The 17,584-nt window shown below is 37.4% G+C and overlaps 1 protein-coding gene across 1 annotated transcript in view; it reads right to left on the bottom strand.

Annotated features, from left to right (window-relative positions):
• Positions 1-17,584, bottom strand: part of LOC120224782 (extracellular matrix protein FRAS1) — a 415,754-nt gene that overhangs the window by 78,045 nt on the left and 320,125 nt on the right. The window contains exons 33-38 of the mRNA XM_039223043.1: positions 16,495-16,609; positions 13,878-14,015; positions 11,475-11,507; positions 5,242-5,373; positions 3,766-3,891; positions 911-1,158 (exon numbers count right to left, since the gene is read on the bottom strand). Of these exons, the coding sequence (XP_039078974.1) occupies positions 911-1,158; positions 3,766-3,891; positions 5,242-5,373; positions 11,475-11,507; positions 13,878-14,015; positions 16,495-16,609 (792 nt within the window). The remainder of the gene's footprint in view (positions 1-910; positions 1,159-3,765; positions 3,892-5,241; positions 5,374-11,474; positions 11,508-13,877; positions 14,016-16,494; positions 16,610-17,584) is intronic.

The raw sequence follows: 17,584 nt of genomic DNA, 5'->3' as shown, positions 1-17,584 counted from the left end.
TTTTATAGCTAGAGTCTTTAGCCCAAAAAAGGATTACTTAAAACTATTAGTATTTTTTTAAAAAGCAGTAGGGGGCAGGTCATTGGTTGGAATTTTAACACTGGTAAGGAAAAATTCAATACTAAGAATGATTACCATCCTTATTTTCAAGGTATCTGCCCAAACTATTCATTATGTTTACGTAGAGAATTCATGTATGTTTACAACACACATAACTGAAAAATAAAATTAATTATCCTCATTATCCTTAGCTCTAGAGGTAGAATCAAAGGAAGAAGAGGAGTTTAATTACCCAGGATCTCTTAGCAAGTTAGTGCCAGATGGGGGAAAAATTCAGAGTCCCTAAATCTACCTGTGATCCCCTAAATGCCCTGCTTCCCTTAGGGCATGGGATAGGCGATGAGTCAGTAATCTTGCCTAGGAAATCTGGCAGAGAAGCACTGCCAAAGGGGTGTGCCAGCATTCTGTCTAGATCTGGCCCTGAGACAAAAGCTGGTGAAAAGTGGGCTTCCTGTCAGTGGGCTATGAAATATCATTACCTATTAGTCATTAATCAGGCAAGTTCTTCTAAAATGCTCTTTCCTGAAAATCCCCTCAAAATATTATGGATGGAGCTTTTAAAAAAATGGGGACTTGGGATTTTCTGACACTGGCACTATTCCTTGTTGACGGTCACCCATCCCTACAAAATCTCATCATGTTTTCATCAGTTTTGCTAATTCCTTTGCTCATGAGACACTAGAAGCATCCAGAGTGAGCACTGTAACTCCTCCTATAAGTAGAACTATTGGGAAGTTGAGAAAAACTTCCTTATCTGGCCATATACCTGATGCTCCAAATAGCCATAGTCTTACTTTCTAGTCAGGCCCAGGGAGGGGGCGCAGTGAACAAGACAGAGGCAAAAACTTACAACATAAGCAAGGTGTGACCTGGTGATTACGGCCGTGCTTTTACTAGCAACAGTAATGCTCAGAGAGGCTCCGGCAGCCAGCTGAGGGCCTGGGTCCTCTGACAGTGACACCTCCACTCTCACTTCCACGGTTGTTGCCGAGGTGCCATCTGTGACTGAGATCCCTATACTGTCTTCCCGAGCAGAGGAGCCATCGTGCAGATACTGAAGAGCATTTTTCTCAATGTCCTCATATGTGAACGTGTCACCTTTTGAGAATAAAACAAAGTGCAAAACCAATTACTTCTGGGAATAACGCTTTTCATGTATATAACACCTTTGTTCTCAGAATTTCAAAGTACATATAGGATCACACACTCTGGGAGTTGTAAGTTAATTAGTCCAACCACCTACCCAATATAGGATTCCCTTTACACAACTCTTGAAAAGGGGTTATTTAGCCTGCCTTTCAATACTTCTCAAGGTGGGAGGCTCACTCTTTTATAAGGTAGCTAATTCTACTGGAGAAGGCTCTAATTTTTTAAAGTTCTTGATCATATTGAGCCCAAATCTGTTTCTGTAAGATCCAGGCCTCATTCTTTTTTTTTTAGCATTTTTTTCTATTCTTTTTTTTTTTTTTTTTTTTTTTTACAAATAGTTTATTGTCAAATTGGTTTCCATATAACACCCAGTGCTCATCCCCAAAAATGCCCTCCTCCATGCCCATCTGCCCCCTCTCGCCCCCACATCCATCAGTCCTCAGTTTGTTCTCAGCATTCAAGAGTCTCTCATGGTTTGCCTCTCTCCCTTTCACCCACCATTTCCCCACTTCTTCTCCCCCATGGTCCTCAGTTAAGTTCCTCCTAATACTCCTATACGTGCAAACATATGATATTTGTCCTTCTCTGCCTGACTTATTTCGCTCAGCATAACACCCTCAAGGTCCATCCATGTTGCTACACATGGGATCCAGGCCTCATTCTTAGTTCTAGTGAATTAAAGGCCAAGCCTCTATTCTTTATGATAACCCTTCTAGAATCTAATATTGACACTTTCTTTTGAGAAAGGTATGAAAATAAATCTTGCTTGATGAATCTGTAGAGGTCTTTATTTTAGTTGGGAGTAAAAAGTTTTTCTGAAATAAAAATATCTAAAAATTGAAAAACAGGGGCGCCTGGGTGGCTTAGTCGGTTAAGCGTCCGACTTTCGCTTAGGTCATGATCTCGCGGTTCGTGGATTCGAGCCCCGCGTCGGGCTCTGTGCTGACTGCCAGCTCAGAGCCTGGAGCCTGTTTCAGTCTGTGACTCCCTCTCTCTCTGACCCTCCCCTGCTCACACTCTCTTTCTATCTCTCCTAGAAATAAAAAAAATTAAAAAATTAAAAAAAAAATTGAAAAACATACTTAAAGTTAGAAATCCAAACTTTCTAAGTCTAGAGCACTAATTTGTGATCGATTTTATAGGCATTGTGTGAAGTAAGTTTCAAGGTCATATAACTTTGGGGAAGATAGGTTTAAACAAAATTTAAAACTAAAAATTTTTGAACTGCAGGATTTATTAGAATTTTAGAATGCTTGATATATAAATATTAAAGCACTTCAAAACTGTTTGGTCATGGAATCCTTTCTATGAGAAATGCCTCTTAGTGCCATGGATTCCAAGGATTCCAGAGAGTACACCTGAGGAACTGGTTTTCTAGGATGTTATATGAAATTCTATTTCCTGATAGATTATTGGCTTTAATAATTGGTATTATGAAAAAGACTAAAGAACTTATTCATTCTCTGTATTTGTCTTCCAAGCCTTCTCTTTTAACATTGTGTTATTGTGACTTCCTGGTGCTAAGGTATTGTGCCTTAAAAAACATTAAAACTAATATTTTATATATATCTTTAGATCTTATATATTAATTGCACAAATATAAGTTAAATGCAATCTTATAGAAACTGGGCTCTGACTGTTAATGTTCCTAAAGTAGTTCCCTTAGGATACTAGAAATTTATTCTGATGACATTTCTTGTGTTCAGTAAATTTTTAAAAATCTGCCTTTGTGACTCTCAAATGCCTATTGGTTGTTCTTCAAATTCTATTTACCTTCAAGGTCAGAGACTTGCCCCCCTCTGCCTGCAGGGATATTTCAAAGAATGCATGATTGCATGCCTATTAGGAATTACATAAAGCTTTTGAGAAAGTACAGATTGTTGAAATAAGCATATAGCATCTCAAAGTGATTACTTTGAAAGGGATAATATTCACCTTGGTATATATGGGCTGACTATTAAAAATTAGATTTAGTTGTGTTCCTTGTGCTTTTTTATGCTTTCTAAACAATCAATATGTCTTATTTTTTAATATATAATTGGAGAGAATGTAAGAAATATTATTTTGGAAAGCTGGTCACATTACCTACCATAGTGTTACATCACAAAGACAATACTCAAAAAATGTGTTTCCTTTTCTAAGGATGAGGATACATCTAGTTTATACTATCAGAGTTTCAGTTCTAAAAATATTGTGAAGATTAATATTCCAGACTAAGGAAGACAAATTCATCTCCATGAACAAACCATAGGAAAGTGGCAGCTGACACTTCCTATGAGGTTGTTCTAAATGTATTTACTCCAGGTAAAACGACCAGTTCAACTCATTTCACCAACAACTTGAGGAAAGAGAATCATAGTTTGGGGTATGGGTGGTGGCACAGAGAAAGAAGTCCCAAATATTTCAGCCAATGGGCTAAATGCTAAAAGTTTTTCCTTTTTAAGTGTCTCCTCATAATTTGTCCCACAGAGTTGCTTTCCTTCTTGTCTGAGACACATAAAACTGATTGTAGAGCAAGAAATTCTCCAAGCAGTCAATGACAGAGTGAGCATCTACCTGTGGCCATGGGCCCCTGGAACTCGGCTGTGTACTTAAGGAGCATGCCATGCTCTGGAGGTTTCTGGAGCTCAAAGAAGAATTCTTCAGGTGCTATCTCAGTATCTCTTACTACTAGCTGAAGTCCTGCAGTCAGGAGACAAATCGATGTGAGAAGATGTGTACATTAAAAAACTTGTATGCCCTGGGGTGCCTGGGTGGCTCAGTGGGTTATGTGTCTGGCTTCAGTTCAGGTCATGATCTCACAGCTCATGGGTTCAAGCCTTGTGTCAGGCTCTGCGCTGACAGCTCAGAGCTTGGAGCCTGCTTCAAATTCTGTGTCTGCCTCTCTCTGTCCCTCCTTCCTTCCCTCTCTCTCTCTATTTCTCTCTATCTCTCTTCATCTATCTTCCTCTTTCTCTCTCTCAAAAATAAATAAACATTACAAAATTTTTTTTAACTGTATGTCTTGCATGCATTAAAGCCACAGGGCAGGCTGGAAGCTATGTTGTGGGCAATCTGATGGTGATCAGAAGGCACTGTTAACTCCAATTAACGACAAAAGAGTAAAAATTGATAATACAGTCAATTTCCAAATTACAAGCAGTTAACTTACTTTTAAAAGTTAATTTATAAGTAGGTAGTTCTCAATTAAGAACACCTTTCATCTTCCATACAAATGAGGGTATGGAAACCTACATATAGTTCAGTCCTTACCCTCAGGGGTAGGTTTTCTTCTAGAAAATGTTCCTAGAAACTTATTTTGCCTTTCATTATTTATTCCCTTCTTTTTCTGAATCTACACAAGAAAAAATTGTTTTAACATCAGCTGCTATGTCCATGACAGAAGTGAGAAAGAATAGGGTAGAAGTGACAGTCGGCTTGTTTAGAAATTGGATGATAATTAATTTAAGGCCAATACTCATGGGTAGAAAGTGGATAAGGATCTGCAGAGCACAGCTAACAAAACCACAACATCCATTGTTTGCTTTTAAAACATACTTGGTGAAAGAATAAAGAAACTCCTAAAGAGTAAGCACACTAATAGATAAATAAAATCACATACAAAATAATGGGGCCAACTCCTCACAACTTCTTAAGGTTATTGTGATCTGTCTTCTCTCCCATTACTCTTTACTTTCTACACAGAAAACAGGAGGAGTCACTGAAATTGCTCCCCCCTTCTCTCCTCTCTGCTCTCCTTTGTTAACTTTATATTTTAGTGATGGCAACAGATCAAATTCCTGGAGAGTAGAAAATGAAGTCTGTGTTCTATTTCATCACTGAACACTGACCTCTGAAGGGTTTATTTCCTTCTCTCTGTGTTGTTTCTATTTGCATGGAAATGGGCAGAAGGAAGGAAACAGGTGAGAATGCATCACCTTCTGGAAGAGGAGGTCACTACTTTTTTGCAACCATCAAGAGGTTTAAACAGGGACTGTGGCTGAAGTATCATTCTATTCCCAAAGGCATGTTTGTTTCAGGCTTGGTTCTCACCTACGGAAGTGCTGCCTCCTGGGCTGACCTCAAGCAGTGGAGCTGTGACCTGGAACACAGGCGGGTGCCGATCAGTGGGAAGCAAGTGAATGGTGAGGACCATCTCTGGACTTGTGTGAGCTCCATCTGAAACTAGAAAGGACAGACACACACACACACATACACACACATCAACCTGTAGTCTGGTCACCATCAGGCTGCTTCCACAAATATGTAGCCAGAAGCTTTTTTAGATTACCCTAACACCTTAAAGAGATGCTTACAAATGGAAAAAGTAAGCAAGCAAGTAAGATACTGTAAGCTATTCTAACAAAGTTTTTTCTACTGGATGATGAAAAGGCTAAAGGACCATAATAACAAAGTCATTCTAAGAAGGTAGTTTCACAACAAGATGATATTGATACATACTAGGGGAAAAGAAAGTAATACAAAATCTGTATCATCTAAGGATGATACTGGTAAAGACTTTTATTTATGGAATTATTTTTTGATTCAATCTCCTGTTTTAGAAAAATATTTTCTTTCAAGAGATCTCATTTAGAAAAGACATGCCTATGTCTCCTTCCTTAGAAAAGAACTTTTTGAAAAAGACAGAAAATACCCACATAAGTATCCCTAATGGCATCAGTCTGGAAGCAACCAGACCTATTTTTTTTTTTTTTTTTACCTGATCATTATATACAATGCAGTAAATGGAAGATACTTTTGTGAACAGAACAACAACTTTAAGATTTTATTCCCTTGGGTTATCTGATATCCAAGTGAACACTGATCACATGAGGAACATGAAGGCAGAGGTGCCTGGCCCTTGACTCCTCTTTCTACTTTCCCATACCTTAAAACAGCCTCATGGGGCACCTGGTAGCTCAGTCAGTTGAGCGTTTGAGTTCAGCTCAGGTTAAGATCTTATGATTTGTAAGTTTGAGCCTCACATCGGGCTCTCTGCTGTCACTGAAGAAACTGCTTTGGATTCTCTGTCTCCCTCTGTCTCTGTCCCTCCTCTCAAAATAAATAAACATTAAAAAATAAATTAAGAAACACCCTCTCTTCTCTAAAAGTCAAGTCTGGAAGAATATCTATACTATCAGTTCACCAATATATTCATCTGTAGTGGCTACTAAACAAACTGCACTATTAATTATTATAAATGTGTAATATGCTTGCATATTTCTTCTTTCCTTTCTTCTGGACTTAGTAACAAATCAGTAGGAATCTGACATCTACTTAAGCAAAGTAAAGCATTGCTCAAAGCCTCCTAGTAATGATCCCATTTGGGTTTTAGAAATGACCTTGGGTGATGCCTCTTTAAATACAACACAAAACACATGATCTGTGAAAGAAATCATTGATAAGCTGGACTTCATTAAAATTAAAACCTTCTGCTCTGTGAACAATTTCAAGTGTAGGAAAGGACAAGACACAAACTGGAAGAAAAAATTTGCAAAAGACCCATCTGATAAAGGGTTGTTATTCAAAATGTACAAAGAACTCCTAAAACTCAACAATAAGAAAATGAACAGCTCAATTAAAAAATGGGCCAAAGACCTTAACAGACACCTCACCAAAGAAGATATACAGATGGCAAATCAACACATGAAAGAATGCTCTTCAGCATGTCTGCAGAGACATGCAAATTAAAACAATAATAAGATGTCATTACATACCAATTAAAACGGCCAAAATCTGGAACATTGGCATACCAAATGCTGGTGAAGATGTGGGGCAAAAGGAACTCTTATACATTGCTGGTGGGAATGCAAAATAGTACAGCCATTTTGGAACAGCTTGGCTTTTTTTTTTTTTTAAACAAAACTAACTATACATTTATCATATGATAAAACAATTGCACTCTTTGGTATTTACCCAAAGCAGTTGGAAACTTAGGTGCACACAAAGTCTGTTCCCAGATATTAATCTACAATTGCTAAAACTTGGAAGCAACCAAAATGTCCTTTAGTAGATGAATGGATAAATAACCTGTGGTACCTCTAGACAATGGAATGTTATTCAGCACCAAAAAGAAATGAGCTACTAGACCATGCAAAGGCATGGAGGAATCTTAAATTCATTTTGCTAAGTAACATAAGCCAATCTGAATACATCACATATATGATTCTCACTGTATGACATTCGAGAAAAGACAGAACTATGGAAGACAATGAAAAGAACAGTGATTGCTAAAGGAGGGAAGTGGGGATGGGAGATTGAATAGGCAGAGCACAGAGGATTCTTAAGGCTGTGAAAATACTCTATGTAACATTATAATAATGGATAAATGTCATTATTTATTGGCCCAAACCCATAGAATGTATAACACCAAGAATGAACCCAAACTATGGATTTTGGTTGATTATGATATGTTAGTATAGGTTAATCCTTAGTAAAAAATACACTGTTCTAATGAGTGTTGTTGACAATGGAAGAAGCTATGCTATGTATGTGTGGGGGTAGGGTGAGTAAGGGAAATCTCTGTATCATACTTTCATTGTTTTGTAAACCTGAAACTGCTCTAAAAAAATGAAATTTTTGAAATAATTTTTAAAAAATCACTCAACAATATTAAAAAAATAGAAAAAGCCTCAGGCAGAAATAAGATAAATTAATTTAAGGTCACCCCAATATCTATTTCCTCTACTCTGTATAATAGGTTCAAGGATCATTTAACTTAAAGCCCTGGAGAAGTTAATAGTTAACCCCTTCACCTATTCAAGCTTTCAGGTAAAAGTTGAGGTTTGGAAACCAAACAGGTGCACTATTACGATACTTATTTTTTATGACCAACACACAAACAGACCAGAATAAATTAAATATCCCATGCTCAGTGTCAGAAACATGTATTACAAGCTTGGCTCTATTTTTTACCAGGACTGGAAATCTGGGCAATTACTTACTCTACTGACCCTTAGTTTTCCCAGATTTAAAATGCTAACCATAATACTTTAAAATGCTAAGAATAGTATTGTTACACGGATTAAATAAGACAACTTGTACTGCAAATTATTTTGTAAAATGTAAAATACTATATAATCTGTTGTATATTATTAATGATTGCATGAACTATCTAGAAGCTATCACTGTAAATAAGCTGATACTGGATTCACATGAAATGACAAACTAGTTGAAAAAGAAATAAAAGTCATCCAAATTGGAAAAGAAGAAGTAAAACTGCCACTATTTGCAGGTAATATATTATATATTGAAAAATCTAGATGCCATCAAAAAACTTAGAGCTAATAAACAAATTTAGTAAAGGTGTAGAATAAGAAATCAATATACTAAAATCTGTTGCATTTCTATACCCTAATAATAAGCTATCAGAGATGTTAAGAAAATAATCCCATTTACAAACTGCAACAAAAAGAATGAAATACGTAGGAATAAAATTAACCATGGAGGTAAAAGATCCGTGATCTGAACTATAAGACACTGCTGAAAGAAATTGAAGAAGACACAAATAAATGTAAGGATATTCCATGTTCACGGATTAAAAGACCTAATATTGTCAAAAGGTCCATAATACCCAAAGCCATCTACAGATTCTATGCAATCCCATCAAATTTCCAAAGGCATTTCCCACAGAAATAGGACAAATGATTCTAATTTTGTATGAAACTATAAAAGACCCCAAAAAGACAAAGCAATCTTGAGAAAGAAAAGCAAAGCTGAAGGCATCATGCGCTCTCATTTCAAACTGTATTACAACACAACAGTAATCAAAACAGATTAATATTGGCATAAAAACAGATCAACAGAATCAACAGAGATCAACAGTATAGAATAGAGAGCCCAGAAATAAACCTACATATATACAGTCAATTAATTTATGACAAAGGAGCCAAGAATATACAACAAAGAAAGGGCAGTCTCTTCAATAAGTGGTGTTGGGTAAATTGGACAGCCACATACAAATGAGGAAACTCTACCATTATCTTATAGCCTACACACAAAATAGGTCAAGATGGATTAAATACTTGAATGTAGGATCTGAAGCCATAAAACTCCTGGAAGAAAACAAAGGTGGAAGCTTCTTGATATTGGCCTTGGTGATGGTTTTTTGTATTTGAAACCAAAATCAAAGGCAACAAAAACAAACATAAACAAGTGGGACTACATCACACTAAAAAGCTTCTGCACTGCAATGAAAACCATAAACAAAATGAAAAGGCAAAGTACCAAATGAGAGCAAATATTTGCAAATTATACATCTGATAAGTGGTTAATATCCAAAATATATAAGGAATTCATACAACTCAATAGCTACAAACCCAAACAATTGAATTAAAAAATAGGCAGAAGACCTGAGTAGTCATTTTCTAAAGACATAGAGATGGGCAACAAGTACAAAAAAGTTGCTCATTGTCACTAATCATCGGGGAAATGCAAACCAAAACCACAATGAGATATCACCTCACACCTGTTAGAATGACTGGTATCCAAAGGACAAGATATAAGTGTTGGCTAGAATGTGGAGAAAAGAGAATCCTTGTACACTATTGGTAGGAATATAAACTAGTACACCCTCTATGGAAAATAGTTTGAAGGTCCCACAAAAAATTTAAAAAAGAAATACCGCATTATCCAGCAATTCCACTTCTGGTTATTTATCCAAAGAAAATGAAAACACTAACTTGAAAAGAAATATGCACCCCATGATTATTGCAGCATTATTGACAATATCCATGACATGGAAGCAACCTATTGGAAGTGTTCATTGAGAAATGAATAAAGAAAAGGTAGTATATATATATATATATATATATACATATATATATATGTGTGTGTGTGTGTGTGTGCAATGAAATATTATTCATCCATAAAAAAAGAAGAAACTATTTCCATTTGCAATAACATGGATGGACCTTAAGGGTATTATGCTAAATGAAATAGGTCAGACAGAGAAAGACAAATACCATACAATCTCACTGTTTTGTGGGATCTAAAATAAACAAACCAGCAAATAAAAAACATAAAACCCAAGCTCATAGCTAGAGAACAAATTGGTGGTTGTCAGAGGTGGGGTGGGGGTAGGGGTATAAAATGGGTGAAGTGAGCCAAAAGGTACAAACTTCTAGTAATAAATAAGTCATGGGCATGTAATGTATAGCATAGCAACTATAGTTAATAATGCAGTATTGCATATTTTAAAGTTGCAAAGACATTAAATGTAAAAGTTATACTAACAAGAAGAATTAATTTATAACTATATATGGTGACTGATTTAACTAGACTTACTGTTGTGATCATTTTGGAATATATACAAATACTGAATCATTATGTTGTACACCTGAAACTAATATATCACATGTCAATTTGTTATATGTCATATGTCAATTCAATCACAATAAAAAAACCCAATAATACAACAATGAAATTTACAAGGGAAAATCACGAGTGTCATTTTTAACCCTCAAAAAACGAAAAAAAGTCTGGGAGTTTGAGGGAGATGAATTCCTCTCCAACCAAAATTTATCCTACATGAAATATAATAGGACATATGGATGACTGATTCCAATGGAATAGTCAAATTCACCTAAACAGCAATTTTAGGATTACAGCCAAGCATCCTCACACCAGACCTAAACAAGAAAGCTTGTCCCTTTGTTGCTCCTAATAGATGCCAAGTCTGACTGTGCATCTGCTTATTGCCAGTCAGCTTCTACTGCATTGTGAACTAAAGCTGGAATGCTGGGGTCTTCTACACACAACTTTCATTTCCCTCCAGTAGCCAGACATTCAAAGAAAGGCTCAGTTCAAGACTATATACAACCACTACCCATTAGGTGAGTGTCACAAAAGAATGACTATCCCAACCATTGTTCTGGGAGCTTTACATATATACAATTATTAGTTATTATCCCCACTGATGAATGAAGCATTCAGGCATAGAGAGGTTAAGAAACTTTCCCAGAGCAGGCGAACTCCCGGGGAGTCTGGATCCAGAGGCTAACCTCTTAACGACTATTACCTCTTTTTAATAGACATTGGGACTGGTTGAAATGGGGCTTAAACAACACTAATCTTTGGAATATTTGATGGATTACTTTTCCTACGAATACGAAGTTACACTATTACTATTTAACTAGTCATGTGATCATTTCAGAAAAACTTCTCTTCTATAACTTTTAAGGAGTTCTTAGAAAATAGTGCAAGTAATGATGAAAGAAACAAAAAGAAAGGACTAATAAGGAAAGAAAAATTCCATTTTCTGATAAAATTGCTATTAAAATCTTTACCTGTGAAGTGAAATTTCACCGATTCAGGGAGACCTGAAAGAACAGAAAAGAGAAAAATCAATGTACTAAGTATTTTGGGGCCAGAAATAGATAGGGAAGGTACAAAATAGGGGGAGAGGTTAGAAAAGTAAAGAATGTTTTATTTTTTTATTAAAGAAATTTTTAAAAAATGTTTTATTTATTTCCGAGAGAGAGAAAGACAGTGTGAGCAGGGGAGGGTCAGAGAGAAAGGGAGACACAGAATCTGAAGGAGCTCCACGCTCTGAGCTAGCTGTCAGTAAGGCTCGAACTCACAAACCGTGAGACCATGACCTGAACCGACATTGGATGCTTAACCGATTGAGCCACCCAGGCGCCCCAGTAAGGGATGTTTTAATCCAAATTATTATGGTTGAAGGAAAGATCACCAGGTCTTTTGTTAATGTTATGTTGAATTTAATGGTGCCAGCACTAATTTTAAGTGACAAAAAGAACTGTAGAGTAGAATAATTTTATATCTCAGTAGTTAGAGTGATTTATAATACATTCATTCAGATCCCATTTTATCAGTACATAAAATCCTACAAATCGGTGACTGTGGGTGATGTTGTGTATCACTGACCAGGCTCTTTGGTGGGTCAATTCCATTGTAGAATTGAGTGATGCCAGGGACATTGATTTATACACTGTAATGATGTGAGAGATTTATCTCATGGCATTTATCCCATAGATTATATAGAAAAGGACTCTGTTTTCTCTAAAAAGACTCTAGGAACTTAGGCAAGTATAATAGATATGGAAATAACTTCAACCATGGCTGACATGTTTTCTTTCCTCCTAATCCCAGGATATTCTCAGTTTCTTTGTAAAGTAGGTCTTGTCAAGCAGGGGTTAGAGAACCATGAACATTTTCATGGGCTATTAATTATCCAGCTACTAAACTTGAATTGAATAGTGGGGTATTCCCTAGAGGAAGAGGCCTATATCTACCCACACTTAAATATTTTCAATATAATTGAATAATCGTTTTCTGGACAGTTTCATTTAATATAAATAATGGAAAATATTATTTTAAATGTTTGCCATGATTTAAAATGTAACTCTAAAATTATTTAACCCATGTTCAACTTACCATAGGAAATCACCAGCTGTTCTGGATGAGTAAAGCTATTATATAAAAATAATATTCTATACTAATCATGTTATGTGGTACATACATCTTAAAGATCATAAGGAAACAGGCTTCAAGATTTTTAGAATCATTTCAGATTCTATACAACACAGAAGTCCTTAGGGTAGGGACTCAAAACTCCTGCATTCCACTGAGAAGCTCTGATTACTAGGTCAAGGGAAAAGATGAGGGGTAGCAAATATTACCTATCATGGCTTAATGGTAGGGCAGAAAATGGCTCAAATTAGAAATTCAGTCATTCTTTCATTCAGTCTTCTCTTCCTTTAAAAAAGGAGGCTTCTGTCAAGTCCTGGCCCCAAAGGTTGACTATATTCTCCATTCCTGCATGGGACCTTCTCTGAGGTAGTATGGGATGCTTCTCCCTAGATTCCTCTTACGCACAGCCCATCCACCCATGGCCTCCTCCTCAAATCCACTTACATAACTGAAGTCAAAGAGCTCTTTATAAAAAGCTATCTCCCCAGACCTTAAAACCTCCACTGTGTTTCTTATTGTTCTTGGGATAAAGATCCAAATCCTTACAGGATTTTAGGGCTTCTAAGGTCTGGCCTCTCTCTTTTCCTCCAGGCTCATTTCCTGTTCTGCTCAACCTCCTACATTCCAGACACTCCGACTTTTTTTTTTAAGCCCCAGAATGCCACATTCTCTCCCTCCCCAGGGCCTCTGCCCATAGGGTGGATGGCCTTCCTTTGGAAGTGTTATCCCAAATATACCAACATGCACATTTAGGCTAATTAGCATCCACACGAACCTCCACTGTCAATACCTCCCCGGAGAAGCCTCCATTGAACCCTCACTATAGGTCAGTATGGTCACTTCTAATTCCACCACTGAACATTTTTCTTTCTTTTTAGAGCTCTTCTTTTAGTCTACAATTAAACATTCATTACTGGGATTTTTTCTCAAACTCTGTCTCCATACCTAGGTCCCAAAACTCAGCAAGAACAGGATTCATGCCTCTTTTTGCTCACCAGTATATCTCCAAGACCTCACTCTGTGTGGTTGTCACATCAGAGGTACAAAATAAAGATTTATTGAAAGCATTCCTGCATTAATGAATACGAAAAAAATGATAAACTGAGCCCCAAGTACATATTGGCCTACAAGTCTCAAGCTATTTTGAACAGCCATAAAGCAGTGTCACTAAACTGTCCAGAAGAGTTAGGGAGAACCTGCCATGAAGATCCACAGAGAACAGTTTGGGTGCCTCAAAATAGAGAAGAAGGCATTACCAGCAAAGGAGAAGGCCATGATCTCCTGGAGGTGGGGGGCTGCAGGGGGAGGACGGTATATAATTTTTCCCTGGTTAATATCTTCTTGTGTGAAATACTGGATGGGAGAATGAGGCTGGTCCCTGTGTTCGATGATCCCTGGGAAGGAAGAGACTCAGCATGAGCATCGGCAGTAATTCTGATGGTTGACTGAAAGACTGGAGCCACAAAGCTGCCTTTCCCACTGGTGTGAGTCTTTTATACTTCAAGAAAAATTGCTCTCTGGTTTGTTTTACCATAGCATTCTCCACGCATTCAAGAAAAGGGCAAATCTGAAACCCAAACAGGCTTTAATAGCATCTTTTAAAAAAATGTTTAACTAAAGTATAACTGACATATAATAGGATATTACTTATAGTGTACAACTTAGTGATTTGGCAATTATAAACATAATGAAATGCTCCCCGCAATTACGTGTAGTTACCGCCTGTCACTATACAAAGTTATTACAATATCATTGACTATATTCCCTATGCTGTTGTTTTCATCCCTGTGACTTATTTAGTTTATAAGTGGAAGTTTGTACCTCTTAATCCCCTTCACCTGTTTTGCCCACCCCCTACCTGCCTCCCCTCTGGCAACCACCAGTTTATTCTTTGTATTTATGAGTCTGTCTGTGTTTGTTTGTTCATTTGTTTTATTTTTTAGATTCACATATAAATAAAAGGCATATGGTATTTGTCTTTCTTTGCCTGACTTATTTCACTTAGTATAATACCCTCTAGGTCCATGCATGTTGTGATGAATGGCAAGATTTCATTCTTTTATGGTTGAGTAACATAACATCCAGTGTGTATATATACCGCATCTTTATTCATTCACCTATTGATGGACACCAAGGTTGCATCTCTACCTTAGCTACTGTAAATAATGCTGTCATAATTATAAGGGTGCATATATCTTTCTGAATGAGTGCTTTTGTTTTCCTTGGGTAAATACCCAGAAATGCAATTATTGGATCATATAGTAGTTCTATTCTTAATTTTTTTGAGAAACCACCAATGTAAATTGGTGACTGCACCAATTTATATTCCCACCAACAGTGCCCAAGGGTTCTCTTTTCTCCATATCCTCACCAACACTTGTAATGCCTTACCTTTTTGATACTAGCCATTCTGACTAGTGTGAGGTGATATCTCATTGTGGTTTTGGTTCTCATTTCCCTGATGATTAGTGATATTGAACATCTTTTCATGTGTGAAACCCAAATAGATTCTTGACTAGGATTCATTGACTATAAACAATAGTAAGATGCAAATTACTGCCCCTAATATAATTTAGACTAATTCTCCACAAGTCATAGACATTGTACCATAATTACAAGATTATCTTAATTGAGTTTAAGTTCAAAGGCCAAGGATACTGAAAAAATGACATAGACTGGTCTCCTGGTTAAGCTATAATGAGAGCTTTCTCAATTTACACTTTTTGTTCAGAAATACCTCAGTCTCTGTGATAATCTTTGCCAACAGTAACATAAATTGTGACTATTCTAAGAACTGGATTTGCAATTATTACTCTGCTTGTGATAAATGCTTTAGGGGCTAAAAAATTTGCCTATCATTTTTAAATTTCGCAGGTACATAAATAATGCTGTTATGATCACCTCTCATGTCCTATCAACACTTTTAGATAAGGACACATGAGAGTTGGTGTTGAACTAATTCAAGTTAGGAGGGGTTGGGGGACTGAGGGCCATTCTCCAGAGGACAGCCCAGACTGCTGGTTGGAAAGAACTATACCTTCTACCCTGGTAATGTAGGGAGAACAGCTCTTGCTGTGACTTCGCAGATTTTTTAAAAAGTGAAGGATGACTTTTAGGAGTTTAATTATTTGGACTTTATCAAAAGGGTAAATATAATTTAATTTTTTGACATTTACTTCTCCTGGGGGATTTGATGATGTGAAAGGGTTATATCTAGGGCAGTGGTTGGTCTTGGGAAGGCAGAATTTGCTTTAACAGAAGCTAATCTCATGTCTTGATGGACAGCTATACCTCCATTAGGGATAGGCTTATTAGTTAAGTCAGAAGGTAAGAGATCTAAAGGATGGAGACAGATGTCAGGGGGCTACTTTTCCTCTGACTGTAGTTTCACGTTTTCATTCTTCTCCGTGGAGGAGGGGCAGCTTACCCAAATGGCAAAGGAAGGGAGTATATATGGCTCAGCCCCTTCTGCGCCTTCTGGCAGAGTTCCTTGTCCTGAGTACATGTTCATTCTGGTCTGTTCACCTATCATAACCTCACCAGGGCAGGGTCTGTCCCTACAGACAGTGTTTGTCTGTCCAGTTCTGCCTGTACATGAGAGGGTGAGCTCAATCCAGTGACTGAAATATATGCACACCATGTTCTCCAGCACAGCTCTGTCATACCAATGCTGATACATTCATCTCCATCTGTCTGACCAGTGTCTCTCTCTCAATTGATCCTAAATTCAGAAGAGGGAACAAAAGGTATGAATAATTGTCACTCCTTAAATCTTCAACAAGTATATGCAGACAAAACTCCAGAGCTTTGAAAATAAGTCAACAATTAGAACACAACAGAATCACTCAAAAGATCATTTACTGTACATCTTACCTTGATTTGGATGCAGAGGTAAAGTGATATTATAAATAATCTTTCCACTTGGACTCTCAGAGTTTACAAAGGAGAGGGAATGAGGCTGAATCACAGTCAGGCCATCTTCCCGAGCCTAAACAAAGTTTAAGGAGGAATAAGAACAAATGGTGTGATGAAAACAAAACGCAGAGGGGGAAAAAAAAGCAAAAGCAAAAAGCAAAAAACAGAGCACCTCACTTTGGGCTTTTAAATTAATCACACATAGTAACATTTTTTCTGGAAGTTCAGAAGGATCTGTAATCTTGCACTGCAGATCTGCCTTGGTGTTGAGAACCTCACAGGGTTATAGAATCTTCTGGTTTTCTTATACCCCAACTCTCCTCTCCCCTGTACTCTGCCCACATTTATGTTGGTTCATGCTGTAGGAGTTTCAATATAATCACTTTTCCCTAGTTTTGGAACTCACAGTGGTACATATTTGAAGATGGGGATGCCTGGATGGCTCAGTCTGTTAAGCGTTCATTTGGGCTCAGGTCATGATCTCATTGTTGGTGAGATCAACCCCATGTTTGGGCTCTGCTCTGACAGCACAGAGTCGGCTTAAAATTCTCTCCCCCTCTTTCTGCCTCTCCTCTGAGTATATGTGCACATACACATTCTCTCTCTCTCTCTTTCTCTCTGTCAAAATAAACAAAAGAAAAAAAAAGAAAAAAGAAAATGAGCCATCACAGCTAGCTATTCTACTATTCCACTCTTAACAGCTGGGTCACTCTATCTCTGCTCCTCTAATTTAATGAGCTAAGGTTGTATCTGGTAAGAAGCCCTCCCTAAACCCCTCTCTTCAGGTTTGCTAATAAAACTGTGACCCAACCTCCCTCCCTTCCTCCTCCCTCCCTTCCTCCTTCCCTCTTTCCCTCCTTCCTTCCTTTCCTTCCTTCCTTCCTTCCTTCCTTCCTTCCTTCCTTCCTTCCTTCCTTCCTTCCTTCCTTCCTTCCTTCCTTCCTTCCTTCCTTCTTCCTTCCCTCCTTCCATCCTATCTTTCTTCTTTCCTTCCAACTATGGTGGTTTCAAAGGCCCAAAGATGAACTCACCTCAAACACCAAAAGAG

Source organism: Hyaena hyaena, unplaced genomic scaffold, assembly GCF_003009895.1.
Source record: "Hyaena hyaena isolate Hyena2069 unplaced genomic scaffold, ASM300989v1 scaffold_1243, whole genome shotgun sequence".
Classification (NCBI taxonomy): domain Eukaryota; kingdom Metazoa; phylum Chordata; class Mammalia; order Carnivora; family Hyaenidae; genus Hyaena; species Hyaena hyaena.
Note: the sequence above shows the minus strand (reverse complement) of the source record. Positions and strands in the feature narration are given on the sequence as shown.